Raw genomic sequence first — 17,093 nt, forward strand, 5'->3', positions numbered from 1 at the left:
TATTCAATCAATAATCAATTGGAGAATCGATTCTAAAAAGATTTGACAGTGACAGCCCTACCTACATAGGTGACTATTGCTCTGATTGTTTATTTTTTTTACTATACTTAAGCTCGTTCATAACTCAAATTTTGGCATAAAGGGAAAAAGAAGTCAACCAAACAACAGCTCTTAACTTGAAAACCCCGTAAGCCGTCAAGGTACCACTTAATTAATGTTTATTTTCAATTTTATTTTCTATTTTGGCTCATCAGTGCCACTTACATTCTCCTTATTCCCTGTTTGCTTGTTGCTTTAACACAAACATCAATTATTTCACCCACTTTGACCTCCTGAGTGTCTTTTGATGACAGCTGGAAATCCCCAGACCATCCCAACAATCCAGTCAGGGTTTGTGTACGTTGTAGAAGCTTGTCAATGTCACATGACCCAAGAAGCAAACAACGTGGTAATAAGAAATTTATTTTCCAACAGTTACCATGAAGAAAACATTGAAACGTTACTGTACACGGACCACTTGTTCTTCATTCCAAATGAGACTACGAAAACAAGTGAACTAGTAAAAAGTGTATTTAAAAAACAAGACACCTTCCAGGCAGAGATGAAGATGATGATGATTCACATGACACTGTTTAGGCCTCTCATGACAACACTTCATATACAGTACCTCTTTGGTTCCTTGAATGCAGTTTTAGAAAAATAACTTTTTAAAATTTGATGTCCCGTGTTGGCAGCGTCACCGCTCGTCAGTGCAAATAAAGTGTGAGGGGGTTGCAGGAGGGGGCAGAGGTGGCAAGAGGCATCATGATGCTGCATTGAGCTAAACTGCTGAGCAACGTGGGAACGTTCTGGAGAGCATGTCAAGCAAACTAGAGAGCATTAAAGCAATGTAACTACTCACCGGGCGTACGTTTCAAGTAAACTGATAGTTGGTCGCTGGCGTTCAGCTTGTCTGCCGCTCGCTCAATATGTTGCATAGCTTCTGTGGCACTTGCGTCTTTGACTGGTGAGGCGCCACCTAATGCTTACTGGAGGCATTTCAATCTGCAAGTGCTGTCACTGTGTGAGGAGCTGAGCCTCAGCGTGAGTCTGTGATTTCAAAATTGGCTGTGAGGTCACCTAGGTCAACTCCCAGCACACAACCATATAAATACAGTGGCACCTTGACTTACGAGTTTAACTCGTCCCGTGATGTACTCAATTAACTCGTATAGCAAATAAAATTTTCCCATTGAAATGAATTGAAATGCCATTAATCTGTTCCAGCCCCCCAAAGAACCCCCCCCAAAATTCTTGTTTAAAAAAATAGCAATGAATTGTAAAATGTAAAAATATAATCAAAGAGAATGTAATGAAATAAACTGGTTTTATAAAGTGGAATTGGGCCAAAAGTCACACAAACGCTATAGCGTTTGTGTGCGTCTTGAAGGGGCGGGACCTATTGAGTGATATCATAAGCTACATCTCCAGCTCCGGTTGGTTATCTATCATGCTGTTAGTTTGGTGTGAGGGTCTTATTCATGCTTCTTCTGAGTGTTTTCCTTTTGTATTTTTGTCTTTCTTTGTCCTGTTCAATTTTTTAAAAAGTGCATCGGCAACTGTCGCACTCCTTTAATTTATTTATTTTTCATTTTACTGGAGCGGCAGTGGATCTGAAGCTCGCTCGGAATTCAAATTTTGCCTCGCACACAAAGCAAAAAATTCAACCGAGCGACAGCTCTTAACTTGAAAAACTGGTAAGTTGGGGCACTTGTAAGTCAAGGTATCACTGTACATCAACAAACATAAATATATGTACAACGTAAGCTTATATGCAACCGCACATGAGGTTGTACACTTTTTCTACGTGGTCCACCTGGTTCTGATTCTGTGGGGACAGACACAGCCACACTATGAAGAGGTTAAGCGCAGCCACACTCCTCCACAATCATGTTGGGAACGTCTCGCTTCACAATGTTGTACTCGTCATCAAAGTAGAGCATGGACATGGTGCTCAGCCTGGTCGGGATGCAGCAGGAGTTCATGGAGCCCGGGCTCATCCCCCGCATGCGGTACTGGTTCACGACTGCAGTGTGGAAAGATGACGCCGACCCGGGGACTCCTGCCATGTATGCGGGACACAGCCCTTCACAGTAGTTCCCGAAGTAGCCGGACGGTGCAATGATCCAGTCGTTCCAGCCGATGAGTCGGAAGTCGATGTAGAACTGCTGGCGGCAGCACAGACTTGCGCTGCCGTCACATTCCAGTCCTCGTTTCCGAATCCGATGCTGGGCGTCCACCTGCCGGGCATGCACCACCAAAAAAGGCCGGTGCGACTCATCGTTTTGGTTGAGGAGGACGGGCACTACGCCCACCCCCTCGCAGCCCTCGCAGCGCACGTCCAGGTTCTGGCGCCGGTTGCCCTGTTCAAACACTAAGCGCACGGCATGGGTCAGCGTGAAGGTGTGCCACCCGCTCCGTTTCAGCTCCACACACTTCTCCACCAGGTTCCACTTGCTGCTCAGGCCCGGTTCCTGGTAGTACACCTTCACTGTCACCTTCCGTCGTGACCGCACGTCAACAGGTGGAGGCAGCAACTTGAAGTAGAGCCATAGGGTGGCCTGCGTCACATCCAAATTCTGGTTGCCTTCGCCGGAGATCAGGAAGAACAAACTGGACATGGACGTCACCAGGTCATCTGTAAACAGCGGCACAATGGAGGATTGATGAAAGCGAAAGTTGTGACAAGAACGTAATCTCAGAATTCTCTTGTGGATCAGACGAGTCACGCTTTTACTTCTGCTGTAACTGCAGCAGATTTTGTCTGGCCAATTACAATATGAATAATTGTTAACTCTTTACCCATCGGGTGTCAAACTCCAGCCCAGGGGCCATAACTGGCCTGCCGCATAATTTTAAATGGCCCACTAAAGCAAATACAGTGTATCTATTTCATGTTTCTTGCTAAATAGATTTGTTATTTTTATTCTGGCAGAAAATCTGTACAGAAATTAAAATTTGGCTTGACTTCAACTGGTTTTATAAGCATTTATCGTCACCAAATCCCTTCTTTAAATGTAAATTAGACAGTACTTAAATATTTGCTTACCACTATTTATAATGACTTTTGATTTTAAATTGAAAATGTTGTTCAAAATATGCAGTGTTACTATCAGTTGCAGGGCCAATTGCAGTGCCGCAAAGGTCTGCCTTGAGATATGAGTTTAATGTGTTCTGTGACTCATAACTCAAAACAAAATCATATTTTCCCCATTGAAATGAATGGAAATGCCATAAATTCATTCTGCCCCCCCGCCAAAAAAAAATTATGTGATTTTTAATAAGGAAAATGGCACTCTATTATATTGTACCCCATTAAAACAGTAAGAGTAATAACATTTTTCAATAGAATGTGAAGAATTAATCAGCTTGTGCATCATGATTTAATTCTTCAAGTGAAGTCATTGTGCTCATCCTCTTGGTGTGCCCACCATGGCCACAGCGTGGCAGTACAATACAGTCAATAAGACACAAACAAAGAAGAGTCACCACTACACTGACTCAGTAAAGTACAATAATGTTGGTTGTTTTACGCAAAGGATAAAGAATATATTCCTGTAAGTACTGTTGCATGTTTTCTTCCATCGTTTGTGTTCAAATACCTGTTTCTGTTGCTTAAAAGAATATAACACTGCAACATATTGATGTTAATGATTAGCCTTTCTGTGGCATTTTACATTTACGTGTTAGCATTAAGATAGCTGTAGGCATTCCTAAGGCAAAGTTGTTGTTGTTGTTTTTTTTAAATACACAAATAACTTCATTTTATGTTTAGTTTCACATTAAACTTCAACTGGGAGTGGCATTAAACAGCTTCAAGTCTCTTTTTTGAAGATTTTTTTTCTATCAGCCAAACTGCTGCTTACTGTGAAATGAGTTGAGTTGAGTTGAGTTCGCTGCCACCAGCACTCATATTGTATCTCACGTTTGTGTTTGCTAATCCAAAGAAGAAGAAAAAAACAGTCATATGAGGTCTCATATCTTGAAAAACTTGTAAGTTTTAGATCACTCGTATCCCAAGACACGACTAATATGATGAGATGATTATACATTTCTATGTTTCTTTAACTGCCTCTCCTGGGGGAAACCACAACTACCATCTGGCCTGCGACCCAAATGAGATTGACACTCCTGCATTACCCTCAAGAACAATCTCATCGGCTGTGGATCCGGGCAGGGAGAACACATGCTCAGTACAGGTACAGTATACATGCCGATTGACAGCTGTCAGGTGAAGAAAATTAGAGCAATTATTCAGGTGTGACCTTTGTGTGTCAACACTGAGAAACTTAAAGCTTCACACTTGGATGCACATCTCCATGTAAACGCACTGACACACACACACACACGTTAGATGCAGGTGCACTTTGATGCCTTGAAGGTAAAACACAAAGACATGCAACTGTCCACAAGTTGGAGTTTCAAATAGGCAGAAGGCATCATGAAGCCATGTTTAGGTGATGTGTGGAGCACGCATTTATTTTATTTTATTTTTAAGATGCACAGAAACACACACAGGCCGTCATTTACTGCCTCCTGACTCCTTTCTGGCTCAACTGTTCTACTCAGCTAGAAGCCTCTCAAGGCACTAAAGCAGCCAGTTGGCAGGAACCATTGTCAACAGAAGCGTCTGAAACTAAAGGCTGTCAAAGGTGACATCACGACTCGTGATTCCCTTTTGGAATGTGACAACTCAAGAGGTGTCCAACTTCTCGGCAGCACAAGAACACAACATCAGGTGCTGTCAGCAATAGGTGTAAAAAAAAAAAAAAATGGACTCAACTCTAATATCTATTCACCTTTTTGAGTATTCAAATATTTTTTTAGGGAGCCAGGCATAGAAAACGTTTTCCATATCTTGTGATGAAACAACACTTCAGCATTTAAAGTTTTAGTTGCGTGTGTAAAAATTGCCATGTTTCAACTCTCGCATCGATGCAGAGTATTCCTCAAATCCCTGGCGGAATCTTGGCCAGCTCTGAAAACATCAATTTTCAGGAAACAAAAAATAAGTCACGTTTTTTGATCCATTAACACGTTGCATTGTGAAAGACAGAAAGCCATTTTCATCACTTTAGATGGGGCAATCATTTCGGAAAATATCAGGCCCATGTGAGGACTGACCAATAGTATTTTTTGTTTTAAATATGAAATTGACAAAAATTGGACAACAGTGTTCCCTGGCTATATCGCGGGTCACCTCTTTCGGATTCAGTACATTGCAGATGTTTTTTGATATTCATATCGTGCATAATTATCCATTTTGCGGGATTTTTAGAATATGGTGTAATTATTTTGTGGTAAACTAAACACTTCACACCCTAAATCATGAAAACTTTTTTTTTTAAGAAAAATGTATTAAAACACATTATAAGGAATAAAATGTACATAGTGTACAGTAGTGCTGTGCATTACTGAATATACGCAACAACGTAAGACTGAGTATATTACGGAGGCGTATATTTAAGAGTTTAAAAAGGTGTTTAAGAGTAAAAGTGTTTATAAGAGTATGGTTGAGGTTAATAGGAGTGTGGAGAAGATTAATAAGAGTCTGGCAAAATTAATAAAGCTTTAAAGTATGTATCCTGTAAAATAATGAAACAAAATATGCGGTCTCTACTTTGTGTCTTTTAACTATTGCAGGGGTGGTCTGGAACCTAACCACCGCGATAAACGAGGGATTACTGTAGTAGGTTTCCACCCGAAAATGACAATATACACGGTGATGATCTAAACTAGAACAATGTTACTCTGAGTGTGGTACTAGTACCACTAGTGCTACATTGGCTGCCTTTAGTGGTATGTGAAAGAGTCACTGCCCAAGTACAGTTCAGTTGCACTTAACCTTGTACTTACTACCTTATTGCATTTAATATTCAAGAATATGTTTGTTTTTAAACTTTTATTTAGTTACAGTATCATTTAATTTGATGCGTGTTTTTTTTGCAGTGCATTTGAGTTGAATCATCATTTGAGTATATATTTTTTATGTTCCTATATTTACATGCAGTGTTAATGTTCAAACTGCACAATGATACTGTGGCCTAGAAAAATATCTATTTTTTAAAAATCTACTTTTAAGGAATAGAATATCTGGCTTGTTTTTGATGAACACTTAGGTCTATTCTGCTACTGTTAGTCATAATAGAGGTAGACTTGGAAAGCCAGTATTATAGATGGTGCAAAAGGTTTGAGAACCACTGGACGACTGAACGTAGACGACGCACCTTTTTCCGCAAAGCTGATGATCTCCGAGCTCTCCTCCAGCACCTCGTTGCTCATCGGGTGCCCGTCCAAGTTGGGGATCTCCACCCTGCCGTCCTCCCGCAGCTTCCCGGCGTGGAGCTTCCGCAGCGCCGTCACCATAGCGGCCTTCGGTACCGGGTGCGTGATGTTGGGCCGCTTCCTCATCTGCAGTCTGCTCAGGATGTGCCTCTTGACCGCCTCCAACAAGTCCGCGTCCAGCCGGCTGGATTCAGGCGTCCTCCTCGGGCTGAGCGACGCCGCAAGACGCGCAGCTATCCCGGGACGGAGTGTGCGCCTCCCCTTCGGTACCGGTACTGGGCGCAGCAGTGCAGAGGACGCAGAGGACGCAAGTCGAGAGCACAGCCAATCGGAAGAGCCAACAAGTCATTTTCTGTTTGAGAATGAATAGAAGAACGTTGTCCCCGCTTTGGTCACACTTCAAGTTATAAAGTCCAAAGTGAAGTCCGGGGAACACTTTTTTTTTGTTTTACATGTTGTATCACGTCACAACTTTGCCACTCGTACAGCTGCAGAGAGGAATGCGAGTCACGCTTCATCAGCCAGGGAAACCTAAATCGAACCCTTCAACATATTCCACAACATAGGAATCCATTTGAAAAGTTGCGCCATTTCTTCAGAAGTTCCCAAACACGGCTGCTGCACTCAGGACGAGGAAGAGGAGGATGAGGACGAAGAGGAGGAGGAGAAGGAGGAGGAGGAGGAGTGCCAGCGAGTGAGTCCATCCTGGCATCTGGGACTCAGGACGCACACCACCACCAAGTCCTTCTCGGCGCGGGTGGGCGGGGCCTGGGATGAGTGGGCGGAGTCCAGGAGAAATTCTCAATGATTCCTCACGTTTCACTTGAACTTTTTTTTTTTTTTTTTTTTTTTAAATTGAATGTGATACAAGACCCGGTGCACAAGTTCCAGGCTTTCTTGTCGGAGGTGGAAGAATAAGTTTGAGTTCTTATGTAATGGCGTCTTATCTTTAGCCAAAAGTCATCCTACTTGTATTTGTAACGCTCAACTTTAGTTGCTCTTTTTCACAAACACACTGGACGGGATATGAATGATGCTGCAGAGGTTTTTCAAATCACTATTAATCTCTGATATTCTTAAAATGTAAAACACCGAGGTACTTTGCGCACATGCAAAACAAACAGTTTGAGGTCGCACAACATTTGTTAGTAAAAACGCACAGCAAGCGACACAAGTGCAGCGCAGCAGTATTTAGTTTTACACAATCCTTGGGGGTGGGGACGAATAAAAACATTTTCCTAACCGTTGATTGTAAATCTGTTGAAAAGGGAAGTTGAAGTGAAGTTGAGGACGTGAAATGAAATGGTTTGACTGGTCTGAAGTGAAAAAAAAAAGTGGTGGAACAGCGCCATCGTTCTTTCAACCACTAGAACTGCAGAGAATGAAACTCCTACCTGATATTCTTTCTTTATTTCCTTTGGGTAAGAATGAGTAAAACTCATCGAACAACCAGTAAATTATTAATACTCTTTGTATCATTTATCATTACACATTGCATACAAACCATCGAGTGTCTGGTGCCTTAAACCAACCAAAGACGAGGGTATATTATAAATAATTTAACTAATATGTTCAAGTGCGTTTACCCACGAGAAAGCGCCTAAAGCGAAAAAGAAGACGAGAATAATCACTAACGAAATAAAGTTCAGCGAATCGTGTGACGTCATGTCCTGTCCAAGTTTTCTGCCGTTTTCCAAAGACGAGACGATGTGTCACTCTGCGACCATTTCCCAGGTAGGTGAGCTCTTGAAAAGTAGCACTTTTTTTGGAAACAATACTACTTAGAGTGAAAGATTTGAATGACTGACACCGTTTGCTGGCGTGTAATGTGGGGCATGTTTAGCCATAAACATTCAAGCCGTCGTGTCTCCGCTCGCGTTGTTACATATTAAGCTGTCGGAGTGAGTCGTCTATTCGCACTTCCCTCTTCGGCTGCTCGGTCACAACACAAGGTGGGGCACGAAAAGTCTGCTGCTAGTCTAACTTGCTACGCTGTATGGCGGATAACTTCGCATACAAGTGAAACAAGTAGTAGCGGGTGAGTTTGGTGACGTTTTCTGTTTCGTTACTGTTTGAGTTCGCTCCGTGTTTGTTCGCTTTGCTGACAATCCGTAACGTCGTTTCAACTCAAGTGTTTTCCCCCTGAGGGCGGAAAGCGCTATCTGGTACCAGCTTGTCACGTGAGCGTCACTCACTGCAGCCAATCATGTGTCTCGGGATACTTCCCGGAAATGGTTTAATCCAATCAGAGTGGGAATTTTGGTTGAAGGCGGGAACCTAGGAGTGTTAGTTCCTTGCTTGTCGGTACTCGTTGATTGGCTGCCAGTTTGACTCACTCCTTGAATTATTGTTCCTCTTTGAGTAAAGCCAGCGATACACTTATTATTGTACAATACACGCATTTATAGCCCCCGTCCATTATTCACTATAGTGATTCAATGTGATGGCTGACACTTATTTTTTTACCTTAGTGTTTCATACACTATGGTAACGTTCACCGTGTGGGCCCAAATGGTCACGTGGTCTCTCGGTTGGCAGCAAGCCAATGGAAGTCAAGAGTCAATATTGGGTTATTCACGCTTATTTCCGTTCATTAATACATGGTCGTGTCGTGTTCCGTTATGAGCTGTACATACAAATTGTCAACCAAGGATTCTGAAAGCTTTTATGGCCTCACAAAGACATATGAAGCTCATTGAAAGCTTACGTGCAGCCACATTACGTGCCACAAGTGGAACCAGACTGACCAAACATGTTTGCTTAAGGCACTTTATATAGTCACGGTAAGACGCTTAACTTGTTTTGCAATATAATATTATGATATTAGATATTGTTCATATTAAATTATATTTGGCACAAACAAAGAAAAGACCAATCTCACATGAGGTAATAACTTTCATCTCACTCTTACCAACTTGACGACTCCGTTACTTTTGCTGATATTTTACCTCTTAAGTAGGCCTACTATCGTATACAAATTACAAATGGATATGAGCCTTATAATTTACAAATACACATGTTTCGCCGTCTGAACATTTTCCAGTCGGCAGTTGAATGATTGGAACTTCTGTGCATCAAGACACTTGTAGACTTTCATACGATCTTTTGTGCAGGCCAAAATTAAAAGTTGTCATTCAAGTATATCCCCTCAGTCACACCAGATGGACGGATTTGGGCCACATTTGTGCATAACGTCATATTTAAGGCAAATTCTGGTTGCAGCTGTTTTCGAGAAGCTTTACTGCATAGCTTTGCTTGGCATCAGCTGGCCCAAACCTGCATACTGTGATAAAAAGCCACGAAAACAAGTTTTCTTCAGCCCAAATTATATTGAGGTGAATTAGTGAACTTTCCCCAGGGCACGCACACACAACCACACACTCACACAAACACACATTACAGTATATATGTTATCTAATAATTTAAAGAATATACATAGCGTATACAGGCCCCTATCAGAGACCCCCGGGTGAATTGGTTGTCACGTTGTCCGGAGACGTCTCGTAAACCTCTTCCTGGTGAGAGCGTGAGCAATAATTCGGTCTCCCGGGTCCAGGAGTCGCCACGACTGATCAGCTACGGCAGACTCTGTGACATGTCTGCCAGTTAGATAGGCCCTTTAGAGAACAGCAATATGTGCATTAAGTATTGAAACATTGAACAGTTGGACATTCCATTGAAAAGTTTATAGTAGGTCAAATTAAATTAATATGTAAAGGTTATAGTGCATTTTAGGTTCATCCTGATTTGTCACCCCAAAGCCAGGGTCTGTGCAGGTGTAGCTTTGAGGCGTCATGGCCTCGAGCAAAATCAAGAGCCAGACGTCTCTGGCGCTCCACAAGGTGATTATGGTGGGCAGTGGCGGCGTGGGAAAATCTGCCCTCACGCTGCAGTTCATGTACGACGAGGTGAGCTCGCAACACTCCTGTTTCCCAGTTGCCTCGTCTGTGTGCCCTGTCGCTCTCTATGGTTTTCTGTGCTTGCAGTTTGTGGAAGATTATGAGCCCACCAAGGCCGACAGCTACAGGAAGAAGGTGGTCTTAGATGGAGAGGACGTTCAGATCGACATCCTGGACACGGCGGGGCAGGAGGACTATGCCGCAATCAGAGACAACTACTTCCGCAGCGGAGAGGGCTTCCTGCTCGTCTTTTCCATCACAGAACAGGAATCCTTCGCAGCCACGTCAGAGTTCAGGTGTGATTACCTTTTAGACAATGTATATATACTTTGTTACTGTATGTAACAAAAGATTGACTTGATTGTTTAATATGACACTTGATGGGTGGGCAGGCACTGCAGTCACACACACAAACTATTTACAGTAGATGCAACACATTCAAAAGGTCAACTTGACAAGAGTTATTTGTTAGATTTACAGTATCAGCAGAAATGTGTGTCGATCATTTTTCACTTGAGACTATGTAAATCCCGGGATACACATGTCCTGTAAACAATGAGTTCCAGCCCTGGAACAATGAGTCTCTGCAATTTATCACGGAATACCTATACAGTAATCCTCTGCTACATCACGGTTCTTGCTTCGCGGTCCCGATATATTGCAGATATTTATTACAATTGTTACTCTGTCTTTCATACTGTTTGTACAATATGTTTGCTATACATTGCTCTTGCCCTCTCTCAATATGTGTTAGGCCTGCCACGATAGCAATTTTTTTAGAAAGATATATTTTCCCCAAAACCTTCACAATAAACGATATTATTGTTTGTGTTTTTTTTCTTTTGTTTAATGCCACTGATAGAATGATTAGACTTTACACCGATCTGATCGGTATCGGACGATAACTAGCATTTTATGCTGATCGGCTTTAATGTCATAATTCGCATTGATCGGCTCCGCAAAAGACATTTACTCCGCGTCGCCATCGTGTGCAGTACATTGAATCCAAAAGATAGTTTATTTTTAGCCTTGTCGCATGTCTTTTGACGTAGTACTGTAAATATTAGACTTTACACCGATCTGATCGGCGTTGTCGATATCGGCCGAAAGTTAGCATTTTATGCTGATGGGCTTTCATGTCATAAGTCGCCGATCCGATGAATGACGTCATCGATCGGCTCCGCACAAGACATTTAACTACGCGTCTTCGTCGCATATGAATCCAAAATCTATTTTATTTTTAGCCTTGTCACGTGTCTTGTTGCGCAGTACTGTAACTATATGACGGCCAATAAAGTTTTTTCAATCTTGTCGGTGAAAAAACACGTCGTCGGTGTGGGACTATTTTGCGGTGTGTCAGACAAACAACACGTAAGTTATTTGCAGTCTGTGCACAACTGAAGTATGTCGTGGGGAACGTCTTCTAAATGCTTCAACACAACGCATGCCGCGTATTTATTAAAGTAATTTAATTGCAATAAAGTAATTTAATTACAGTAAGTTAACACGCATTATTTCTGTCAGTTGTAATGTTGATTTGACCTAAGCTTATGTCAGTGGCCAATCCTTGAATGCCCCCTAGAGGTCATTGGTGTTTTAACTTTTGTCTAAAATGCTAAGAGAAACGGCTCTAGCACGCCTGCAACCCTTGTGAGGATAAGCTGTACAGAAAATGGATGGATACAGTACACAAGTATATACAATAAATGAACAAGTCATGTAAATAGACACATTGCTCCATCTTGTGATCGGATCGGTGATCGGTTATCGTTTTTTTTTAACTTGCCGATCGGCCCCAAAAATCCTGATCGTGTAAAGCCTAGTAAATATCTGACCACCAATAAAGTTATTTAAAAAAAAAAAAAAAACATGTCAGCAGTGTAGGACAGGCAACATGTAATACCTGGATCAGACTACAAGACTAATTTGGTCTTTTACGATTGCACTATGTCAGACTACTGCAATAAAATCTTGTATTCCGATACCACCATATCCCGTCCTTTACGATCACTAGGCTTTATATTGTCAACTCAAACGCGGCCGGATACACTCGTTACCATGGCAACGACATCAACGCGTGTACTATACGAACAAAATGGGGGACAACGTGTGCCGGTGGTCACCGGTGCTCGGGAGATTACGTTCGTTTAAGGCTTGCTTGAGGTGTGTTCACGTACTTTTAATACAATACGGCTTCCCCACTTTAATGTTGAGCTCATCAAACAAATATAAATTTCAGACAAATATAACCTGAGTGAATTTAAAGCTGTAATCCGCAATTTTTGGCGCTCGTTGGTGCTGGAATTCAGCATTACAACAAAGTGGTCCGTCACTTCGATATGACGTAGGCTGTGCCGAGTCCAACTGTCCCCTTCTCCCCCTCTCCCAACCCCTTGTGGGTGAATATACACCAGCATACTGTATAATAGAGCTGTTGAAACCCGCAAAGTAAATAAAACTGGCGAGAGAAACTCTCAGTAGTTCAATATACAGTGTACAAATTCATTCTTGAACCACTGTGGTGTTACAGTACCTGTTAATGTGGAGACATACATTTCCGGGTTCCCCCTTAAACCATTCAAATAATGTACATTAGAAAGTAAGCATGTTATTGTGTTTTACAACAATACTTGACTATATTTATAATTTACCTGTGGATAAAGAAGCAAAGCCTGTGGCCAGAATGTACACAGGCAGTATACCTATGTCAGTTTGTGGCTCTCACCGGTCGTTCAAATAAGCGAGCATCTTTTAACATACTGCATCGCTCCCGCGTCCTGATTCTATAGCAACGAGCTTCTTCCAACTATTATTCTATCTTTTGATGGGTGTTTTTTTGTTTAACTTGTCCTTAAAAAGCTTGTCACTGCTCAATAACCTTCCATTTTTGCTGAATTCAAACAATTCTGTAAGGAAGATTGGGCCACAATATCACCACAGAGATTTGAAAGACTCATTGCCAGTTATAGAAAACGCTTGATTTCAGTTGTTGCTGCTGCGGATGGTCCAACCAGTTATCAGGTGTGGGGGGGGGGGTCATTACCTTTTCACACAGGGCCTGGTAAGTTTTAATAGTTTTTTTTCCTTAAGTGAAATCACCATTTAAACAAAGCATTTTAAGTCCACTTGGATGATATTTGTCTGATATTTACATTTGTGAGATGATCTTAAACTTTATAGTGGGGAGATTATGTAAAAATATAAGAATTTGAGAAGGGGGCCCAATACTTTTCACGGCACTCTACATTGGGCGAGTCTTGTCCCCCCCAAAAAATAAATAAATAAATCATACACTGGATTTCTGGTACTACGCTGGAGTACTTTAAGCAATGAATAAAAAGTTTACTGTCCCTAAAGTTTCCCACTTGTGTGCATCTACGGAGCAAACGCCGTTCCGCCAAGTGGCTCGTTGCTTTGGTGAGCGGCTCGCTGCTTTGGTGAGCAGCATGCCGGGTGTTACCACAACAATGACAGTTTATTGAGTCCTGAAAAAAGTCTCCGTTGTATTTATGGAATGATAACCCGTCCTCCTCTGCCTCTAATTGGCTACTGCCTAGCACTCATACTTTTAGTGGATAATGATTTGCCGAAGCGCTTCAGCAACACACACACATACGTGGGTTAGCGATGTTGTGCGTCTGTCGACGCAGATTCACCATGCCTTATGCATCCCTGCTCATTTTTGTGCGTCTCAGACACGGGACGCGCATCAAATGAGGTTCTTGAAGTATATAGTTAAGTACCCTTTTTTTTTCTCAGTCATCCTAGAGGAACATTTTAGCACACATGCAGTGATGGGAAGTAACAAAGTACTACTAATACTCTGTTATTGTACTGAAGTAAATTTTTCAGCTATCTGTACTTAAAGGTCTCATGCCACATATTTTTTTCACATCTTCTTTGTCCTTTATCGGGTTTGCAAGATAATATGGGTTGTAAATGCCCAGTATGCCATTTTTCAATCTATTCTTTGTTGGTCTTAAAAACCTGCCAGAGGGCTGCATTTAATATTAATATTCAGTATGGAAATAAACTTTGCTCTGAATGGATCGCTGTTCTCCTTAATGTAAATATGGAAAACAGTTTTGCTCAGATTGTATATCTCGCAGTCTACCATCGTTTTTATTTCTGATTAGAGAGTGCGCACCCCCTGCTAATGATATAGGCTGTAGGTTATATCTGGCAGTCTATGATCTTTTATATTTATTAATAGAGTATGTGTGTGTGTGTGTGTGTGTGTCTGCGCGCTCACGTGTTTGTGTGTGAGCAAGCGAGAGACTGACTGAGTGAGTGTGTGTGTATAATGTCTGGCTAATACTATTGGCAGCTTGGTTCACAGAAAAGTACAAGTGACAGCTTCAAACAAGTAATTACCAGATAAGCCAATTTCCTCGCTCACCATTCTGTAGGCTTGCTCTTTTTTCGTACAGTCCCAGTATTGCTAGCAGGAGTTATCAAAAAGTTCTAGGTGCACACAAACAGCGGCGATCATTTTACCCTCCATTATTTTAGGTTGTTGCGAATGTCGTGGTATTTTGACTCTCATGATGTTGCATCACATGAATTTGAGTTGAGTGGGTGGGTACAGTACTTGAGTAGCGTATCTACGCCACAATGACTAATTCTGATCTGCTTGTTTTCCATGCCTTTGCCTTTTATCAGCTATTGCGTACAACTGACAAACCGCATAGATGTCAAACTTAAATTATGTTACAGTAGTATGTATGTCACTGTATGTTATTCATAAAAAAAAAAAATCATTGTTTATGGCATGGGACCTTTTAAGTATTTACTTTTCTGACCACTTTTTTCTATTATTCACAGTATGAGCATAATGCAAGTTAAGAAAAGAGGGCAAATATTTTGTGTGCAGAGACATTTTCAAGTTAGTAAAATGGCTATTTTATATACACTGTAATTCACGGTATAATATATTTTTACTTTAGTATATTTTAGAGTACATACTTCAGTGCAGGAGTTGAATCAGTACTTCTACTTTCACCAAAGTCTTTTTTTACACAAGTATCTGTACTTTAAAGTACTGAATGTAACTACTTTTGCCATCTGTCGTTATGTTGTTTGTTTTAGCGCAACCATATTTCATTGCTGGTGCCCTTAGGGAGCAGATTTTGCGTGTGAAAGAAGAGGACGCCATTCCCATGCTGCTTGTGGGAAACAAATCGGACTTGGAGGAGCGGCGAAAAGTTTCTGTTGACGAGGCGGCAGCAAAAGTCAACGAGTGGGGCGTTCAGTATGTGGAGACTTCAGCCAAGACCAGAGCCAATGTGGATAAGGTACACACACATAAGATTCTACAATTATGTGAATTTTCAAAGTTGGAAATGTTGGGTAACTTTCTCTTTTAGTTTGTGTTGTGTATGTTTTTGTTCTTCTGCTTGTTTAGCGTGATTTAACAAATGGGAGGGGGGCGGGGAGTTGGAAACTTTCCATGGGAATAAACCAAGAATTTATTAAATTCAAAGTTTGCCCTGAATAGGGAACTTATATATACTTTATATTTTAGCACAATCCTAACTGAAACAACTAGATTTTTTGCAAACTCCAGTGGTACCTTGTCCTACGAGTGCCCCAACTTACCAGTTTTTCCAGTTGTATCGTCGCTTGGTCGATTTTTTTATTTAATTTTTTTTACTTTATGTTGAGAGCCAAAATTTTAGATAAAAGCGAGCATCAGATAGACTGCCGTATACGTGGATGTCTGTATGACAAACAAAATGTATGTAAATATGATGCATTTTCATTAAGTTACCCTCAATTCAAAGTTAATTCCCATAGAAAGTTTTAAAAATGGAATATTTCCAAAATCCATCATCGTAACTTGCCATGGAAATTTACTGCAAACTTTCTGAAAGTTTTCCTCCCCTTTTGCAGCCCTATTCATACATGCAATGGTATTTACCTGGAGCTCATGTTGAACATACTGATAATCCTGGGTTTCTCTCAGGTGTTCTTTGACCTTATGCGTGAGGTACGCAAGAAGAAAATGGCTGAGAGCAAAGACAAAAATGGGCCAAGCGGAAAGAAGAAAAAAAAGCGCTGCTGCATACTTTAACATGCCAAAGAACATGCTGAGAACACAAATGCTGCAGATATCTGACAGTCACCTAGCCAACACCTTTTCATCAGGACCAACAATTCAACCTGAAATCATGTCACAGGAAGTCGCTTGAACTGGCCTGTTCCTCAACTACAACACAGGTCACAGTTGTGGTTATTAGCATTACCTGTGTGTGTGTGGACCTTTGCTTGCTTCTGTGTTCTCTTCAGTTTCACATCACACTTTTGATTATGAACAACTTTCACACTCTTCCCACGCTTAAGTCTTTACCCTGTTAACAGTACAAAGATCACGTCTAAATCAATCCGTGTGTTCACTACAGACATTACATGAGAAAAACATTATTGATAATAAAATAACCTCACTTGTGTTTTGTACTTCTGATTGAATCGGTTGTCATCATTCATCTGTGATGCATTCTTTTTCCACCAGATGATGCTGGAAATCTTCCTTTCGACCAATTGTTAAACGGCAACAGCTATTCACCTATCACAAAATAGTCATTTTTCCTTTCCTGAGTGTTGTCTTCTAAAAACATTGATAGTAGGCCCCAACACATCACACACAATTTCTGTGCCAAGTAAGTCATCTGTAAACATTTGGCCTTTAGAATCAGAGGGTCACGGTTTAAGTCAAGCTGTGGGCAAAATGTAAAATAGCAACTAGCTGGAGAAATGCTATGCAATGCTTTCTGGTTACTCTTGCGGTGCCCTTGAGCAAGGCACTTGGTCACCCCCTAGTTCAAGAGGTGCAGCAATGTTTGCGCTTTGCCCCTTTCGTGCTGATGTGAG

The 17,093-nt window shown here is 41.4% G+C and overlaps 2 protein-coding genes across 4 annotated transcripts; one reads left to right on the top strand and one right to left on the bottom strand.

The window, feature by feature from the left end:
• Positions 1–488: 488 nt before the first annotated feature.
• Positions 489–7,024, bottom strand: LOC133406052 (inhibin beta B chain-like). The gene is given in 3 exon segments (XM_061683334.1): positions 489–2,677; positions 6,267–6,516; positions 6,518–7,024. Coding segments are annotated over 3 exon segments (1,182 nt in total). The 5' UTR covers positions 6,674–7,024; the 3' UTR covers positions 489–1,901.
• A 976-nt stretch (positions 7,025–8,000) lies between these two features.
• Positions 8,001–16,679, top strand: LOC133404158 (ras-related protein O-RAL-like). 3 transcript variants are annotated; one of them, XM_061679827.1, is made up of 5 exons: positions 8,001–8,058; positions 10,086–10,232; positions 10,311–10,519; positions 15,343–15,517; positions 16,189–16,679. In XM_061679827.1, the coding sequence occupies exons 2-5, from the start codon at positions 10,119–10,121 to the stop codon at positions 16,294–16,296; spliced, it is 606 nt and encodes a 201-aa protein (XP_061535811.1). In that variant the 5' UTR covers positions 8,001–8,058; positions 10,086–10,118; the 3' UTR covers positions 16,297–16,679. The 3 variants fall into 3 exon arrangements, with proteins under 3 accessions (XP_061535811.1, XP_061535796.1, XP_061535803.1); XM_061679812.1 differs by lacking the exon at positions 8,001–8,058 and adding an exon at positions 8,228–8,362; XM_061679819.1 differs by lacking the exon at positions 8,001–8,058 and adding an exon at positions 8,228–8,362 and having other exon boundaries at positions 10,090–10,232.
• The last annotated feature ends 414 nt before the right edge of the window (positions 16,680–17,093 follow it).

This window comes from Phycodurus eques, chromosome 1 (genome assembly GCF_024500275.1).
Source record: "Phycodurus eques isolate BA_2022a chromosome 1, UOR_Pequ_1.1, whole genome shotgun sequence".
NCBI classification, from domain to species: domain Eukaryota; kingdom Metazoa; phylum Chordata; class Actinopteri; order Syngnathiformes; family Syngnathidae; genus Phycodurus; species Phycodurus eques.

Coding starts and splice junctions, on each gene's coding strand:
- LOC133404158 (XM_061679827.1), top strand. CDS start 10,119: ATGGCCTCGAGCAAAATCAAGAGCCAGACGTCTCTGGCGCTCCACAAG. Junction 10,520..15,342: donor GCAGCCACGTCAGAGTTCAG/GTGTGATTACCT, acceptor TGGTGCCCTTAG/GGAGCAGATTTTGCGTGTGA. Junction 15,518..16,188: donor CCAGAGCCAATGTGGATAAG/GTACACACACAT, acceptor GGTTTCTCTCAG/GTGTTCTTTGACCTTATGCG.